At 44.7% G+C, this 19,883-nt stretch overlaps 1 protein-coding gene across 5 annotated transcripts in view; it reads right to left on the bottom strand.

Annotated features, from left to right (window-relative positions):
• The window catches only part of pxylp1 (2-phosphoxylose phosphatase 1), a 173,496-nt gene that overhangs the window by 30,823 nt on the left and 122,790 nt on the right, over positions 1 to 19,883 (bottom strand). For all 5 annotated transcript variants that reach the window (XM_078202385.1, XM_078202353.1, XM_078202367.1 and 2 more), the window contains one exon: positions 969 to 1,095. In XM_078202385.1, the coding sequence (XP_078058511.1) occupies positions 969 to 1,095 (127 nt within the window). The remainder of the gene's footprint in view (positions 1 to 968; positions 1,096 to 19,883) is intronic.

Raw genomic sequence — 19,883 nt, 5'->3', positions numbered from 1 at the left:
GTGTCATGCTTTACAAAGATAGAGTAAGTACAGAAAAGATTCATGAGAATAGTCCCAGGGATGAGGAACTTCAGCTATGAATGTAGATTGGAGAAGTTAGCTGGGTAAATTGAGTTAAGGTATATTTTGATTTGCGTGAATCACATTCCTGTTTTGTTCCTTTTTCCTTTCCAACATCCACTCCCCGATGCCAATTTTTTCCTATTTCCTGATTTTGTTTATTTTTCATTCACCTTTCCCTCAGCGCTAGTTACTGTCTACGAGGACATTGGTCCTGAAGATCATCTGCCTTGTGCAGACCAATTCCCAAGAGTCTGACCTCACCCCTCCCACACCACCAAGTATTTACTTGCTTATTTCTGCATTGATTACGTTGTGATACTGAGGATTCTGGGTAAGTCCCAAGACTGCTACCCATGATACCCTGCTAACATCCTTCTAATTCCCGGAATTCCCTTTGTCAGACCTCAGTGATATACTAATACCTTTGGCTCCAAATTAATCATGACTTCTAGCTGTTTCACTTCCCTTTCCAAAATATTTTGCACTGATTCTGTGCTACAATATTGCCTCTTTCTCAGTACTCTGATGTCTGCAATTCATTACCCACAGGACAAATGTTCAATGCTGTACCATCATGGGCTGTACCTTTGAGAGGACATGCCTGCTGCTGTCATGTAATAAATCAAGTGTTTGCTATTGCCAAATTTACCAAGAGTCTCTTCTAGGTTGCAAACATTTCCATTTGCTCTTCAAAATGAAGCCCTATTGGAAAGTTCCCATTAACCATAGTTTTTTTTGTCATACTAAATCTTTCATGTTTTCTAAAACTTCTAAATAATGATCTCAGCATTGTATTTTTAGGGGAGTCCCCTCTATTTAAATTTGGTGGCATTTCTTTCAATCACCAACACAATTTCTCCATCACAATCTAATATTACATAAAGATGTTCTACAAATGAACTTACCTATTGGGGATCAGTGTACAGTCAATGGGTGGTGGCTTTGTTTTCGGAATGGCATAGAGGGGATATCTGTCGCCATGGCGAATCATAACATGCACTGACAGCAATTTATAGTCTGGTGGTGCATGGCCTAAGAATACAGGAATAAGTTACCAGTTAGTACATAAAAATTTGAGTAGATTAAAGTTGTCATAACAAAGAACCAATATATAGTATAATTTCATAGTCAACTTGTTAAAACAGAAAACAAGGTAGATGGATTCAAGCAGCTTCTAGTATTCTATGAGTACACTATTACCACCACTGATCATCGCTTGCCCTCTAATTGCTTGTCAGAAAACCCAATCAATCCTGCATAAACCAGGACACCAATGCAGCCAGTGATGTAGGATGCATCAGTTTCCAGAAGGTTGCAAATGAATCCTTTGAAGGAAGTCCAGGAGTGAAAGTGACTGGGACGCTTGATACAGGAATTTTTTTCGAAAGTTTCACAGGTGGTAGGGGCGAAGATGGGGAGAGATGCAGATATCCTCCATAGACGGTGGCCACAGAATTTTGGGAGCCCATTTTCACTCTTTTCCAACCTCACTCCATAACACGAAGACTTGCATAAACAACTAGTTATATGGTTTGCTTTTGACCAATTATACTGAATTAAGCACATTAACCAGGAGGAAGTCTTCCAGTAATCCTTTTTGGGAATTTTCTGAGCTCCTTGCCTGAAATGTTAGAGAATATATTGGTCTTGTATCTGTGCAGATACGGAAGGAGGTTGAGGAAAATTTATGGTGTGAGGTAACTTCAAGCTTCCAAAAAATAGGCGGCCATTACACAGTTGCAGTTCTCCTCATTACCACTTTGTATGTCATTATTGAGACTTGAGCTCCAGTATATAGAATCAAGAATCCTTACAGTGCAGAAGGAGGCCATTTGGCCCATTGAGTCTGCACCGACAACTATCTCAATAACGCCGCATGTTTACCCTGCTAATCCCCCTGACACTCTGGGGCTACATAGCATGGCCAATCAATCTACATCTTTGGCATGTGGTAGGAAGCTGGAGGAAACCCATGCAGACACAGAACGTGCAAACTCTACACAGTCACCCTGGGTCCCTGGCGCTGTAAAGCAGCAATGTTAACCACCATGCCACCCTATTGGTGTCCCAGGTTTGACACTGGAGCAAGAATCTTGTGGGAACAAAGTCCCACAAACTGATGCAACAGTATTCTTAATCAGAGCTGTACCAAGATTTACTGATGGTCAGTTTGTTTTTGGTAGCATTCTAGGCGGGACCACTGGTTCCCAAACAGTGATTCCCAAGGTCAGACATGCCAAAAGAATCTGCAATAACATTGAAAATTCATTCATCACATTGTAAATGGGAACTAAGTTTCATAATGGGCTGAGGGAGTCTCTTACTTCTGGTTGACAGAGTTTAAGATTGGTTTGAGAACATCTTGATAGCAGGCATCATGCTCTATAGTTCTGGCTGAGGGTTTGTCCCAACATGGATCCCTGTTCAGCCACAGGGAAAACCAATAGCTGAATAAATGGAGAGAGAGAGAGAGTCAAAGACATCACCTTACAGGAAAAGGGCTCATCCAATCCTCCAATTTACTCTCCTTAGAAGATTATACAAGAAAGAGTGAAGCTCAACAGCAGCCAAGCAGATGTAGTGGAAGTGCTGGCAGAACCACCTCATGACTGCAGTAAAAGGCATTCACCATGGATGAGTCATGGGGACTCCATGAAAAGTGGCACTATGCCATGATGTTGCTCCTTTCATTGTGAGGATGAGTAGAAGATGCAGATAAGTAATGCATACCTCCACTAATGCCAAGAGAAGCACGGATTGATGTATAGAATACATGTGGAGTATATGCATAAACTGATGGCACTTCCTTGGGAATAGTTGAAAAAACATATGACTGTTGGTACTGGGGGCACACATTTAAGGATGGTGGTGAAGGCATGGGGTAGCTGGAATACAGAGGCATACATGGCTGCTTAAATCAGGGGCTGAAGACTTGCTTTTAAAGTGAAAGCATGCAACAGACTTCCTCTTCCAATGCAAGACAAGTATTGGAATGCCAAACTGAATGCCAATTTAACTTCTGTGATTGGAGCTCCTGGGCAAAAATAATGTCAGCAAAATGGTTACCAAGCAAGGGTTAAATTAAAGGAAAAAGTAGTCAGAAAATTATGCACCAACCTCAGCTTGTTAAGTTAAAACGAGCATGGCATGGTGGAACAGTGGTTAGCACTGCTGCCTCACAGGACCAGGGACCTGGGTTTGATTCCAGCCTTGGATGACTGTGTGGAGCTTGCATGTCCTCCCATGTCCATGTGGGTTTCCTCCCACACTCCAAAGATGTGCAGGTCAAGTTGATTGGCCATAATTGATGTGCGGGGTTGCGGGGATAGGGTGTGGAAGTGGGCCTGGGTGAAGTGCTCTTTCGGAGGGTTGGTGCCATCTTGATGGGCCTAATGGCCTCCTTCTGCACTGTAGGGATTCTATGGATTAGGACTCATGGTTCAAAAATTTGGCAATCTAACTTTAAGTGTTAACAGCTTGCCATTTTTCTAATGTCTGTTTGGTACAGGCATTTAACAAATGAAGAATCCTCCATCAAAAACATTTGGGTGTCAGGCATCAGACCAATTTATGTTAATTAACATTGTTATGTGGAATAATAAGGCCAGTGCTGCCTCAAAAAACAAAATTTGTTTTCTCCAAATTCGCAGTTACATAACTGGCTTTCTATATTTGGGGTCCTTTAAATTTTTTTTGAAAGAATTATCATTATGAATTTCCAAAATATGGAACAAACTCTCTATTTAAAATAACACAATTGTAAAACAGTGCAAAACAAAACTGTTGTAAGTTCTCCCAAGACCTTTGATAATTCCCTTTCCAAATATTTCGCCAGGATAAAAGAGCAAACCAGGCTAACATACCATAGAATTGTATTTGGCGGTCAGATAAATATTTAAATAATAAATATTTCTTTCACATGTGCTTTCTTTCTGATGCAACTGCTTTATCGCTGTACATTTCTGTTGTAATTCTGCCAACTTTCCTGAAATAAAGGTATCTACTTCATTCTCCACCTGTTCTTGTTCTTTATTTACCACCTAGTCAAAGTTTGTTTCTGATAACTGAACCTCAGTTATCTTTACTCTTTGGATTCTCCTCCTCCTGTTTCAACATGTGGCTTTCTGATCTTGTTATCACAAAGTCCGGAAAGGTCCCAGGATATGCTTCTGATTTTCCACTAGCTTTCCAACCACCATATTTATTACTCCCACCTGTGATTGAGCTGTATCGATACCCAGGATAAACTGTAACCCAGAAAAAGCTAATTCCTCCATTACTCCTACCACCACTTTTCACCGGTCTCTCCAACCATCCTTACATAATGGAACACTAATATGTCCACCATTAATTTCACATATTTCCACTTGTTCTGGCAATATTCCTTCTGAACTATATAAATCTTCATCTCTCACCATTAAATTTTGACTTGTTCCAGTATTTTGTAATATCTTAACCTCTTTACCTACTCATCCTGGCAGACATGAGCAAACCATACCACATAAATAAATTCTTTAAACAGACCTGACACTTGCTTATCAACCAACCCATGATCAGGCTGAACACTCTTTTGTACTTCTTTTGCTTCAACCATGGTTTCCTTTGCCATGTTAATAAATCCCATTGGCTTATTTTGTTTTACCATGTCTGTCTTCCCAGTGCTTTTCTTAAGCCACCATCAATGGCTAACCAGCAATGGTTAGCACTACTGCCTCACAGTGCTAGTGACCTGGGTTCAATTCTGGCCTTGGGTGACTGTCTGTGTGGAGTTTTCACGTTCTCCTCATGCCTGCGTGCGTTTCCTTTGGGTGCTCCAGTTTCCCCCTACAGTCCAAAGATGTGCAGGTTAGGGTGATTGGCCATGCCCCTTAGTGTCTCAAGTTATATAGATTAGTGGGGTAAATACGTGGGGTTACGGGATAAGCCTTGGTAGGAGTTGGTGCAGACTCAATGGGCTGAATGGCCTCCTTCTACACTGCAGATATTCTATGAAATCTATGAAATCGCTGTGACTTTATTAATGAAGCTAAATGAGCATTTCAAGTCACCATTCAGAGGTGTGCGAGCTGCAGCCGAGAGGGAATTTGGTGCAAGAGGCCAGCCTCCTTCCCACTGTGCTATCATGTACCTGTTCCCCTGATATACAGAAGTCCCAAATCTGCTCTTTAGTATGAGTGAAGCATGGTCTATTTCAGACATATACATCACTGTACATACCAATACATTAAACCATTTCCAATTCATTCCGGTCATGCATAATTTCTGATACAATTACACCACTTAAATAAAATAATTTCATTCTTGAGTTTAAAATACTGAGCAGACTCAATACAATAAAATTTGCTTCCATGGCGAGACAGCCACACATTTTACAAATCTAACCACAGTTTATAAAACGTTATTTAATAGTACTGTCTATTCATTTACCCTGAAATCCTGAACGACTGCCTCATTTGTGGTTTCCGTTTAAACATGAGAATGGCCGAGGCCTCTGCAGGGATCTCAAACATCAAACACACACTTAGAAAAAAATCTCGCCTTTGTTCTGCTGCACTAGGAAAGTACAACCTGCAATTATTTTTAAAGAATGTGTATGTGGAATAATCAATGGCTCAGGGTGTCACCGTTTAACCAGGCCAAGGCCAAAGCTGAATGGAGATCAGGCTGAAGAAAGAAGACGGATAATGCCTAGAGTTCTGAGGTACTCCTGGTTGTTAATGGAACTTGTTAGAACACCGTAATAACTCATGTATCAATAATACAAAACGCTAAATAAAAGAGAGAAAACAAAATGTTATTTTAAAAAATTATATCACTAATAAATGTGAGGGCTGCAGTCAAATCAGAGCCTCAATTAAAATAACCATGGGTCAGATCAGGGCTTCAAACTGGCTACACCAGTGGCTTGGAAAATCATTCCATTTCTGGTTTGTATTTGAGAAATTTCCAGACAGCTCCCATCAACAAACATAAACTCCACCCTTCAGCACATAACGTTTGCAGACTCACAGGAAGATCTGCTAATTATAGCTTGAACAGAGCAAGATAAAATGGTGTCTCTAGAGGCAAGTTACTGTCACTCGTGCCTGAAAGAATACATATTCAAACAATGCAGGTTTCTCTGAAAAATGATGATGACTTGGTGCATAATTGTTGTTCTGTCCTTTCCAGACTAGGAACATCCCAGATTCAACCTTCGGTTTGCACTGAGTTACCTCACAAACTGGTGATTTCTACTGCCTAGGCAGAAGGTGCAAGGGGACACCATTAACTCCAGCATCCCTGCAAGTCACACACCATCCTGATTTGGATATATATTGCTATTCTTTAACTATTGCTGAGTTAAATCTTGAAACCCTTTGCCTAAGGCATTTGGCTTTACCAAATGGACTACAGCAGTTCAAATAGTACTGGGTGACATGGTGGCACAGTGGTTAACACTGCTGCTTCACAGGCACCCGGGTTCAATTCCAGCCTTGGGTCACTGTTTGTGTGGAGTTTGCATGTTCTACCCGTGTCTGCGTGGGTTTCCTCGGGTGCTCCGGAGTTTCCTCCCACACTTCAAAGATGTGCGGGTTAGGTTGCTTGGTCCTGATAAATTGACCCTTAGTGTCAGGGGGACTAGGAGGGTTAATATGTGGGGTTACGGAGATAGGGCCAGGGTCGGATTGTTGTCGGTGCAGGCTCGATAGGCCAAATGGCCTCCTTCTGCACTGGAGATTCTATGATTCTATGAAGTCACCTTCCCGAGGGCAATTAGGGATGGACAATAGCACTGTTAGCAAAGCCCACATGGGTGATGGGGAGAATTTTAACCCCAATAAAATGTGTTGTGGTTGGGCCACATGTTATAACTTTGAAAACCTTAAACCTGATTCCAACCTGCCTACACAGTCCAGCTCTCTCAAGATTCAGCCCATGTATTCCAATACAAATTACTCAAAATGCAGAGGCCCCACAGGATGAAAAGCTGCTTTGACATTGTTTGAACTAATTCTGGCATATCATGAACTACGAGGTTTGTGCAGCTGCGTAAAAACCAAAGGTTGCTGGAAATATACAGAGGTTTTTTTTGTGGTTTGCAAGACTGTGGCATGTCTGGGAATTGGTGGCATGAATATTGTGGGTCTTGTACAACTCTACAAAGCAGCTTAAGAGCCACATTGTTTTGGACCTTTGCAAGCTGCAGTCAGATCTTTAGTTTGAATTAGAGAGCCACATTCTTCCCTTTTATAAACAGGAATCACAGATCTCCAGCCTTTAAGTGCATGACAAGACAAAATGAGAACATTGGGACAATCAGAAAATGGAAATCATGATTTTGTATATGAGGACAGCTTCTCCAGGAAGTACACCTACAGCATAAGATTGCCTGTATTTATGTAAAATAGACTCATTTTTCCCTACTCAATGAATATGCATTCCTGATGTAAATTTGCCTGAATACTGCAATAAGCATTTCAGACCTGCCATGTCGTCAAGGTAATAGGAATCAAGCATGAGCTGGAAGACTGAACTGCACTCAAGGAGCTACTCAGCTAATGTTTAGAAATAAATTCAACATTAAAAACAGAATAAATGCAATATTTAAACCCCTGAGCTTGCAATTTCAATGCTACAAAAAGTGAAAATGACGAGTAATATGTGCAAATTTTGTAACCTTCAATGTCAGAAAAGTACTTCAGAAATATTGGTTTTAAATGTATCATATCACTTCAGGATTTAGTGCCATTCTTAATGCTTGATGTTCTAATTCTGGCCTGTTTGAATCACACTGTGAATTCAGTCGAAATATCATGTGTGCAACAGCATCTGTGCTAAGTGCATGAATGAACTGTATCAAGCTTGAAACTCTTCTGAAAGAAAGGGAGGTCAGGCAAGGAATGCAGTGTTTTTTTGGTTCTAGCAGATCAATATTCTAACTGACTGAATGTTCATGGTTACTAATTTTTAAAGGCACAAAAGACTACAGACAGTACATACAAGGGCAGCACGGTGGCACAGTGGTTAGCACTGATGCCTCACAGCGGCAGGGACCTGGCTTCGATTCCTGGCTTGGGTCACTATCTGTGTGGTGTTTGCACATTCTCTCTGTGTCTGCGTGGATTTCCTCTGGATGCTCCGGTTTCCTACCACACTCCAAAGATGTGTGGGTTAGGTTGATTGGCATGATAAATTGCCCCTTAGTGTCAGGGGGACTAGGAGGGTGAATACGTGGGGTTATGGGGGTAGGACCTGGGTGGGATTATTGTCGGTGCAGGCTCGATGGGCCAAATGGCCTCCTTCTGCACTGTAGATTCTATGATTTTATGAATTCTCATCCCAGGTGGTGCCTTATGTATAAAATCTCCCTGACATGTGAACTCTGGATGGATTCCACAGGCAGTAGCCATTCCTTTAAATGTGGGCAAGCTTCACAATGGATTGTCAATTTACCAACTAAAACCTCAGGATAATTAGTAATCATGTTTAAATTGAACTCATGCTATTATTATTTAGAGTACCAATATCATTACATCACAAGAAACAAATGAGGTATTGCTTCTAAACCAACAGACTGTAACAAAGTATGATTCTCTTAATTAATCATCATGAACTGCAGCCAGGAATGCCACGAGCAGATTCCAGTTCAAAATGGTCTCACTCGAAGTTTGAAAGAATATCTGATTATACTGCTGGGTAGGTTTTACACTTTGCTCCCAGCATCAGTTTATCTCACAGTCAGAGAATGTTTTGCAATTCAAATGAATGCAGCATAAAAATTTCATCTATCCAGCCATCAGTCCACTCTATTGAAATCCGAGTGACTATAAATACAATGTACCACTGATGGACTGCCTTGCTAAGAATTATATGGTGGACACACGAACATGGTATAAAACCAAGTGATTTTGCTGCCACTACAGCATTTACAGTCATTTTGCCAACTTCATAACAGAGCATTTATGTTGCTATTCAAATAGACATGAAACAAGTAAATTATCCCCTTCTCTCAGAATCACTGACTCATGTTGGAACACAGTTCCACAGACCTTCTTCAGTGTTAATCCTGCCAGAACTGGCAGAGTGAACGTGGCCCCTGCCCATTCCTCACCCTGCTGACTGGAGTGGATTTTTCCTGGTTTGATTAATTTACAAATAGCTCAGTAAGTCCTGGTGGCCCTCCATTAGACAGCCTGTCTCTGGCAAAGGCTGGATACCTACACGAATGTAGCAGCAAAGTGAATGGAGTTGGATCAGCTGCCTCTGGGCAGCTGAGGAATGAAGAAAATGCTTTGCAAATTTAAAATTTGGCATGCTTGTTGAGTGCAAACAATTGCATTAAAGATTGGCTGCACTCAACTTTCAACCTAAGTTAAATTGAAACCTGCACAACCCCACCATGGTTTTGTAGTTATGTTGAACACTGTTGGGTGATGGCATTGCTGATGCTGCACTATCAAGAGACACCAATGAAAGCAAATGCACTAGATGTTGCCTTTTCACGCCATGGGATGTGAGAGATACTGGCAATGCCACACTTAATCATGATCATTAATAGTTTCCCGAGAGGTTGGTGAGTCTATTCCTTCAATGCATGAAGATCCCTTGGTTGCTCTCACAATGGCAATTTTGCAACATCTATTCTATTTTATAACTGGACATTAAGTTTAACCACATGTAGTAGGATACCATGCAGAGGTGCAGGTGAAGAACATTAAAGGCTTGATTCAGAGAAGCAGAGAATTCAGTGAGCATGCCACATTACAAGGATCACAGAATTTGCCATGGTGCAGGGTGGCATTGACTGCAAGCATCCCTCTCCCACACCCACCCCCTCAACTCAGCCTTAGACCTCAACGGCTAGCTGGCATGTTAGCCTGTGCAGCATTTCAGATCAATACATCATGTACATGCAGGGGTGGCTCGGTGGCACAATGGTTAGCACTGCTGTCTCACAGTGCCAGGGATCAGGGTTCAATTCCAGCCTTGGGTGACTGTCTGTGTGGAGTTTGCACATTCTCCCCATGTCTGCGTGGGTTTCCTCCGGGTGCTCCGGTTTCCTCCTGCAGTCCAAAGATGTGCGGGGTAGATGGACAGGATGTGGTAAATTGCCCCTTAGTGTCAGGGGAATTAGCAGGGTAAATATGTGGGGTTTCAGGGATAGGGCCTGGATGGGATTGTTGTTGGTACGGGCTCAATGGGCCGAATGGCCTCCTTCTGCACTGTAGGGATTCTATGATTCTTCATTCTGCTGCAGCCCACTGTGAAACTGTATTTCAGCCATGATGACAAACCACAGAGTGGGTACAGGGCAATAAGGGCTATTCCCCAGAGGTGTGACTCATAACTCCAAAGCACAACACACCCACATGCAGACAGCTTGCATGTTATGAAAGCCCTGCAGGCACAGAAAATGTGAGAGCAGATTGTTTTCATGCTTAAACAATGCTGCTACTCTGGAGGAACTTTGCACTACTTGCCAAAACCTGTGCCAAGATTTGTGGTAGTTTACTGCACAACCTCATTATGATGCAGCCCTTGCCACCAACTATATGGAAACCAGCTGAGCGGTGGGGGGGGCGGAATGTCATGACCAACTCATGCTACTGCATTATCAGTAAACCCCATTCACCAGCAGTTCCAAAATCTTATCTCTCTGGCCATGACCATCACAGCATCATCTCATATATGAAGAATGGTTACTACAAGACCTACTAAGTGCACCTACACAATACTACCCAATGGCTGCAGCATGGCTGATGGAAGGCTGCTAACCTATGGTGAAAGCGACTGTAGATGGTTTTGGAATGACATCGGGCCTTAAAAGTCCCAGCTTTGGATTGCACCATCTCAGCAAGGGAGGCAGCAACCTGGACTGGCTGCCTGTCAGAGGACAGCAAGGACATTCGTGGACAGGCACCATGGATACAGTCATCCTGATAACAGTAGGTTTGTGCCCCAGTGCCACTATCATTGCTCCTGCCCCTGGATGGCATCACAATAATCCAAGAAATGTCTTGGACCACAGATTACTGGGTCTCTATGAGGCACTGCCAGCCTCTTTGCACAATAGTATCCACATGGAGGCAGCAAGCTAAGCTTTACATGACTTCAGCCTGAGCTTCCACTGCAGCACCCAGACATTGAGTGGCTTTTGCTCAATGAAAGCTGAGACATCAGCCAAGAGACACTGGATCAAGCGTGTGAATGGAGTTGGCCACCATTTCCACATTGGAAAAGTTCATGATAATATATGAAGAATGGAACAGAAGCAAACTATTGATGTATTGCGAGCATGGGTGCCACGATACTGAAATAAGTGTTCAGCTTTAGCAAAAACCCTCCCCCAGAGAATCAAAGAAAAGAGTGACATTGTTTTTGAAAAAAGAATTGGGAAAATGGGCCAGAATATTACATTGCTCAGGTTGGCATGGGCCTGACTTGGAAGTCCGTGAAATCATGGGAAAAGACATCAGACATTCACGCAATATTTTTGTTGGCGGGTGCGTGTGAGATTTGGAAGTGTACCCGCTGACAACAAACCAGGCAATTTAGCCATTAAAGGGCCAGTTGAACACAATTTAACATGGCCTGATCTGCTTTTACAGTTGGTGGGCAGGCCGATCGGCCAGGCGGCCTTTATGTTTAACCTGCAACCACGAACCAGGACAGGATGAATTGTTCGGCCTGGAATATAATTAAGTAAGGTGTCTAGGGACTGAGGTTTGTGTTCGGAAGTGCTACCTAGACACACTTTTTCCATCACAATTTACTTTTTTACAAGTCTGCAGCTCCCTAAGAGAGTTCCGCAATGGCTGCCCATGGGACAGCATGCTGGTAGCATCAGTCAGCACTCTCACTTTTCTTAGCACCCACCCTTCCCAGTAGCTCTGGGCCTTTCCCAGAGCACACTCCATGCTAGCTGCTTGTTAACTGACCAGCCGGCATGAAGTTGAATTCTGGGACTGCTCACTGATTGAAGAATGTTTTAGAATCATAGAACGGATTCATAGAATCCCTACAATGCAGAAGGAGGCTATCTTGGGGTGCTAAGGGGCAATTTAGCATGGCCAATCAACCTAACCCGTACATCTTTGGACTGTGGGAGGAAACCGGAGCACTTGGAGGGAACCCGTGCAGACACAGGGACAATGTGCGAACTCCACACAGACAGTGACCCGAGGCCAGAATTGAACCCGGTCCCTGGTGCTGTGAGGCAGCAGTGCTAACCACTGTGCCACCGTGCTGCCTTTGCGCCTGCTTCTGGGCTCACCAAGTGTGTGCTCCCAATGGACAAAAAATTCAGGCCATGAGTAATTTGTCTGCTCCCCAGTTGCAGGTGACGAAATAACAATGAATACTTAGCTAAAGAGATGCCATTAAATTTGCTATTCCTGTACTGCAACAGCTGGGAAACAGTTGTATCAGATTGAATGTAAGAATGCCCACCTGCATTATTAATATGCCTTTAGAAGTTCTGCTTGAGGACCAAGCTGCTTTAGGTTCTATATGGCCCTCCACACACATTACAAGTCTGGATATCTTCATTTTGTTTTAACCAAGTAAAAATGACCTCCAAAACCTCTGGCATTGCCAAGTATCCAAATTGCAATTCAGAATCACTCAAGCATTATTAACAACATTAAGACCTTGCTTCACAATTGTTTAAGGTTACAAAGGCGAATCTGTACAGACCTGTGGATTCAAAAGAAATCCTTCATGGGATGTGGTTGTCACTGGCAAGGCCAGCATTTCTTGCTCATGCCCCCATTTAGCCTGAATTGAATAGCTTGCTGGGCCAGAGTGCCTTTCACACTGCTATGAATCTGGAGACACATGCAGGCCAGAGCTGGTAACATTAATGAACCAAATGAGTTTTTACAAATGATAATAGCTTCATGGTCGCCATTACTGAAATCAGCTTTACATTCCAGGTTTTATTAACTGAATTTAAATTCCACCAGTTGCCCTGCTGAGATTTGAACTCATATCTCCAGAGCATTAGCCTGGGTCTCGGGAAATGCTAGTGTAGCGACATTACCACGATACCACCATCAGCCCATAAATTAAATTTGAGAACAGAGCAGCTTGTACTGAAGAGTGACTGCAACAAAACAGTCTATTTAAAGCTCCAATTAGCATGCAAATCAAATTACTCGTGACCATTATTCTCTGAAGAATTGACTGCCCCAACTGGTTTTGCACCAGTAACCAGAGCTTAAATTGAAGCTTTACTTTGTAGTGAATGGACAAGTAGTTCTTCTGTAAGAATCTGTGTAACGTTCTTAAGTTTATTTTTCAGGAGAACACTCACCCCACATGCTGTGTATTATCATCCAGGATTCCCATAATGTAGGAAATACATTCAATAATTTGTAGGTGTTCACAATGCACACACCACACAGTTCATTTATGCAAAGGAAACTGGCAGGTGAGTGGAAAGATGCCATGGTAATCTGTCTATGTTGACCACATTTGGGTGAACAAATGTAGTCACCACAGAAATCACAGGAAATCACTGAGCCATTCAGACAGTGTAGGACAGTTAGACTAATTGGGCAATTACTTTTCAATGAGTTGACACAGGCATGATGGACCCAAAGGCCTCCCACTGTGCTACGATAAGACCATAAGATGTAGGAGCAGCATTAGGCCACTCGGCCCATTTAGTCTGCTCTGCCATTCAATCATGGCTGATATGATTCTCATCCTCATTCTCCTGCCTTCTCCCCGTAACAAAGAACAAAGAACAGTACAGCACAGGAAACAGGCCCTTCGGCCCTCCAAGCCTGTGCTGCTCCTTGGTCCAACTAGACCAATCGTTTGTATCCCTCCATTCCCAGGCTGCTCATGTGACTATCCAGGTAAGTCTTAAACGATGTCAGCGTGCCTGCCTCCACCACCCTACTTGGCAGCGCATTCCAGGCCCCCACCACCCTCTGTGTAAAAAACATCCCTCTAATATCCGAGTTATATTTCGCCCCTCTCACCTTGAGCCCGTGACCCCTCGTGAACGTCACTTCTGATCTGGGAAAAAGCTTCCCACCGTTCACCCTATCTATCCCCTTCATAATCTTCTACACCTCTATTAGATCTCCCCTCATTCCCCGTCTTTCCAGGGATCCCCTTATTGCTCAAGAACCTATCTATCTCTGTCTTAAAGACATTCAATGATCTGGCCTCCAAAGCCCTCTGTGGCAATGAGTTCCACAGATTCACCATCATTTGGCTGAAGAAATCCTCCTCATTTCAGTTTTAAAGGAGCGTCCCTTCACTCTGAGGTTGTGCCCTTGAGTTCTAGTCTCTCCCACTAGTGGAAACATCCTCTCCACGTCCATTCTATTTAGGCCTCTCAATATTCTGTAAATTTCAATTAGATCCCCCCTCATCCTTCTAAACTCCATTGAGTATAGTTCCAGACTCCTCAACTGCTCCTCATATGACAAACCTTTCATTCCTGGGATCATTCTTGTGAACCTCTTCTGGACCCCTTCCATGGCCAGCACATCCTTCCTTAGGTATGGGGCCTAATATAGTACGATATTCCACAATTCTGTGAGTCTATTGTTACATTTGTGAGATTATAAGACTACTTTGCTTTCGGGTTGTATCATTTTATTTATAAGATTATTATATTTTCTAACTGTGTAGATGAAAGGCGTCATGTGACTGGTGCTGGCGTCTGTCTGCCCCCAGGGCCTCTCATGTTTTCAGTGATAACCAATGTTCTTTTGCCTACCACCGAAGGTCCCTCACACCCCCATGCCAACTAATGCCCTTCACCCACCCAACGCCCTGGGTGGTCTAATTGTCAGAGATCTGAGGAATCCTTAAAACTGTTTTATTGAGAGGGAGGTGCACGGTATTTATGCTTGGAGAGAATGCCAGTAGTTACTGGGTATATCATGAAGAGACCCTAGGCTCAGATTTCCAGGGAAAGCAAAAATGGTGTTGGGACCCTGAAGTCACCCACCCCCTCCACCCAGTTTAGACTCCCTACAATGCAGAGGGAGATCATTCGGCCCATCAAGTCTACACCAACCATAATCCCACCCAGGCCCTGCTAGTCCCCCTGACACTAGGGTCAATTTAGCATGGCCAATCAGCCTAACCCACTCATCTTAATTTCTGACAGATCCCATTCTCACAGCTGGGAAGTTGGGGTGGGATGTGAATCAATTTGAAATGAATGGAGAGGCTGTCCAGGGGTTTTATGTGTAAAGGCCTGACAGCAATGAGATCTCAGGATGATGCAGCCCGAGTAAGAACAGCACCTATCAGCCTTGCCAATCCCTGATTCAGAGAGTAATTCCCTTTAACATTCCCGAGACTCGTGCTCGTCAAACTAATTGGCCATCATGAGTTAACCCTTAACAATGTCAGCCGCCCACAATCCCAAAGTCAATGGGTGAAAATTTATGTTTCAAGGAAACAAAATTGGATGCAGGGGGTTGAGAGGGAATGTGTAAGCATTATTGCCGGACCCCAGGTCCTGCCATAGAGGATCCATAATCCCTCAAGGCATACATAAGCATCCACTTGACCATGCCCATGAGGGAAACAGCCTGTCAGAACCTCCAGTGATGTAGATATTAGGGGAGGGACTATCAGACAGGAGGACACAGGTGACTGTGAAGGGACAAGAGCATTGACCTGGGCCAATCAAGCGGTGAAGTTGCAAGATATGTGAGTGAGCGGTGGTCACCAGATAAGGTGTAGGAATGGCTGCTTCTAGGACTGGGAGGACAAAGCATGAGGGGAGGGTCTAAAGGCTACCAGCTGGATAACAACTTGGCTGTCTCTCTCTCTCTCTCTCTCTCTCTCTCATTCCTCACAGCTTTCCGACAGATCTCGGGATGGAACCAATGGAGCTGGCAATTCTGTTTATGAGTGCTGGAGGAGCACAAACATCAGCAGCAACTAGTGTCCTCACCCATGGAGAACCCAGCACCAGGAGGCCAGTGGGCCACAGGGTCAGCTCAAGGGCCAGCTGCAGCACAGGCCGAACAGGGGGCTCAAAATCAAAGAAAGAGACCGAGGATTTAAAAGATGCTGGTGTCCTTCATGGAGCTGTCAGACAATGTGCCACAGGAGACGCTGCCTGAACAGAGAGATCGTGTGGCACCAGTGCGACATTCTTGCCAATTTGTCTCCACTTGGAGGAGGAAGACACCCGTTCCCTGTGGCTGTGAAGGTCATGGCAGCCCTCAACTTCTATGCCACAGGTACATTCCAGGGCTCAACGGGTAACCCGAGTGGCATTTCACGGTTATCCGCCCACAAAAGTGCGGCATGGTGGCACAGTGTTCAGCACTGCTGCCTCACAATGCCAGGGATCAGAGTTCGATTCTGGTTTGGGTGACTGTCTGAGTTTGTACATTCTGCGTGGGTTTCCTCCGGGTGCTCCGATTTCCTTCCACAGTCCAAAGATGTGCAGGTTAGGTGGATTGGTCATGCTAAATTGCCCCTTTGTGACCCAAAATGTGTAGGTTAGGTGGATTAGCCAAGGTAGGCCTGGATAAGATGCTCTTTGGAAAGTCGGTGCAGACTCATGGGCTGAATGGCCTCCTTCACCTATCGGGATTCTATGAAATACATTTGTGAGGTTATGGATGCACTCTATACCAGGGCATTGGATTATATTGCTTTTGAACTAGACCACGCCCATCAGGACAAGAGTGCTGTGGGATTTATTAGCATAGCTGGTTTCCCACAGGTGCAGGGGGCCATCGATGACACTCATGTGGCTCTACACACCCTGTGGCATAATGCAGTCCCTTATATTAACAGGGTTTCCACTTCCTTAATGTCTGTGACCACCAGATGAGGATCACGCATGTTTATGTACAGTTTCCAGGGAGCGTGCATGATAACTTCAACCTTGGGCAATCTCAAACCGCTGGAATATTTGAGGGTCACCCCGGACTGCAGGGATGGCTCACTGGGGCAAGGGATACCTGTTGATGTCTTGGCCGATGACGCCAGTGTGGAGGCCTGAGACTGATGCAGAGGCCTGAAACAAGGCTCACAATGCCACCCGGTCTGAGATTGAGCAGTGCATTGGGCTCCTTAAGAAGCACTGCCGCTTCCTTGACAGGACCAGTGGGGCCCTGCAGTACAGTCCCCAGAGGATCTCCTGCAATATCATTATCTGCTGTGCTCTTGATAATGACCAGGGGGATTGGAATGTCTCCTCTGATCAGGAGGAAGTCCAGGAGGGACTGGAGAGAGAGGCTGAAAAGGAGCTGAAGGATGGAGGCTATGCAGGGGCGAGGGTTCTTATGGGCAGGAGGACCAGGGATTGTTCTGGCGCTTGTTCAGGTCAATGCATCTAACCAGCCTGTCTTTCAGACTGTGGGAGGAAACCGGAGCACCTGGAGGAAACCTACGAAGACACGGGGAGAACATGCAAACTGCACACAGACAGTAACCCAAGCCAGGAATCGAACCCAGGTCCCTGGAGCTGTGAGACAGCAGTGCTAACCCCTGTGCTACCATGCCGCCCACCGTGCTATTCATCACTCTGCTGGGGCACACTAGCTGCTGCCCTCCATGCCAAGCTGGTCTTCATGGACAGCACCGTGCTGTTAGACTCATGGACTCTCCTGTGTCACTGTCTCGAATCAGAACTGTGCCTGGGGTTGGTGAGTACAAGGGCCTCCTTCCCGCGCTGGTGCTGAACACCACTGTCTGTCTGGACAGTACTGTATTCCAGGACAACAAGGATCTGAAGTTCGACCAGGGATAGACTACGAGGCGTGGCGTGATGAAGACAAAGGGGGCAAAGTGGAAGGAGGGCTGTGCAAGACGGAAGGGAAGGGTGAGTGCACACAAAGGCCAGCAAAGGGACAGGAAGATGGATGAAGGAGATGAACAATGGAGGCAGAGGGAAGACCGGGAGGTGGGAAGCTGGACTCAAACAAAGCTGCGTGGAAAGCTCACAAACATGAGAGTAAAAGGGATACCACACTGTTTACTGGGAGGGGGTGCACAAAGACTCCAGAGGCGGTGGGTAGATGTCCAAGTGGGGCATGGGTGCCTTGCAGATGATTGGCATGGGAAGTGGGGAGGATGAGAAGGATGTTTGAATTGAGGAACAGACATCTTCTTGAGGCTGCTAGCCTTTTCCCTCTGCGTTGCTGGCATCCTGCACAGTCTGGTGAACACAGTAAGAAGTTTAACAACACCAGGTTAAAGTCCAACGGGTTTATTTGGCAGCAAAAGCCACACAAGCTTTCGGAGCCCCAAGCCCCTTCTTCAGGTGAGGAAGGGGCTTGGGGTCACCTTGGGGTCGCCTCACCTGAAGAAGGGGCTTGGGGCTCCGAAAGCTTGTGTGGCTTTTGCTACCAAATAAACCTGTTGGACTTTAACCTGGTGTTGTTAAACTTCTTACTGTGTTTACCCCAGTCCAACACCAGCATCTCCACATCAGTCTGGTGAAGACAGGTGGGCTGGAACAAGTGCTATGAGTGTGCTGGATGTCTGCTGAAATATGGCGACTGGACCTTTGAACCAGCCAACTGATGGCGGCAGTCAGACGAATCTGCAGCTGGCCCACCAGGTTATTTGAAGGGGAGCCCGTTTGCGTGCAATTGATGAGATTCCAAGCGCGGGATCCCGTTATTCTGGGCAGCAGGAAACTGGAGCTGTCCATCACCACACTTAGTCTCAAAGTGGGAGAATTCCGCCCGTTAACTCAATCTCACTCCACAGGTTTGGTCTGACTTGCTGAGTATTCCAGCACTTTTTGTTCCTATCTAACCATGCCTTTTAGCAGAACTATTATGAACATGATTCTTTAACAAGTGAGTCAAAAACAAATCAATAAGACTAAGAGAAAAAGCAGTACTAATAAAAATAATTTGCAACTAAACATCCACTTCATGTCCTCAATATATTAAAAGGTCTTTAATAGGCAATGCGCTACTTATTTTAGCTGGGCAATCCCTGCTTATTTTGTAAGCAAATCCAGCAGCTAATTTTCACATAGCAGGGTCCCATAAATAGATCATCAATTTCTGGAGGCATTAGTTGAGAGATGGTTACTAGCCAGGGCCTTTGGAGAACCCCACTAATCTTCTTTAGGTACAGCCATGAAGTCTTTTGTATCTAGATGAGAGGGCAGATAGCAGCATTAGAAGGTGATAATAGGGGGAAGCACTATGGTGATGGTCTCATGTTCAAATAGTTTTTGTTCTGAAATTCCTGTGGTCTCACTCTGGATCATTGAGTGAGGAGGTCTTGTGACAAAGTGGTAGCGCCCCTACCACTGGACCAGAAGCTCCAGGTTTGAGTCCAATGCCAAGACTTGTTTGCCATGGAAGGAGTGTTCATAACTTCGTTCATGGGCTGATAATCAGTTCGGGAATCATACCACCACTTCCCACTATTCCACCCAAAAAAGTGTGGGTGTGAAGATACACAAGAAAAAAAAACCTCTGGATCTTAGCAACTGTGAAGCAGAAATTCTACCCACCATAACCCGAGGCTGAAGGACAAATCCTAAGTCGCAGGAATGGTGTCAGTCACAATGCCAGGAAGGTTCTTGGTTCCTGCCAGCAAATACCAGTAGGGTCTATCAGCTCTTACTGAGAGTGCCCACAGCCACTCCACCTGCTATTCTTCCTGACGCCTAGTGGGGTCAGAGAAACAAAGTATTTTGTTTCTTTGATTCCCAGCTTGAGTCACTGTCTGTGTGGAGTTTGCACATTCTCCCCACGTCTGCGTGGGTTTCCTCCGGGTGCTCCGGTTTCCTCCCACAGTCCAAAGATGTGCAGGTTATGTTGATTGGCCATGCTAAATTGCCCCTTAGTGCCAGGAGCACTTTCTAGGGTAAA

This window comes from Mustelus asterias, chromosome 3 (assembly GCF_964213995.1).
Source record: "Mustelus asterias chromosome 3, sMusAst1.hap1.1, whole genome shotgun sequence".
In the NCBI taxonomy this organism is placed as follows: Eukaryota; Metazoa; Chordata; class Chondrichthyes; order Carcharhiniformes; family Triakidae; genus Mustelus; species Mustelus asterias.
This window is presented reverse-complemented; position numbering and strand designations above follow the sequence as displayed.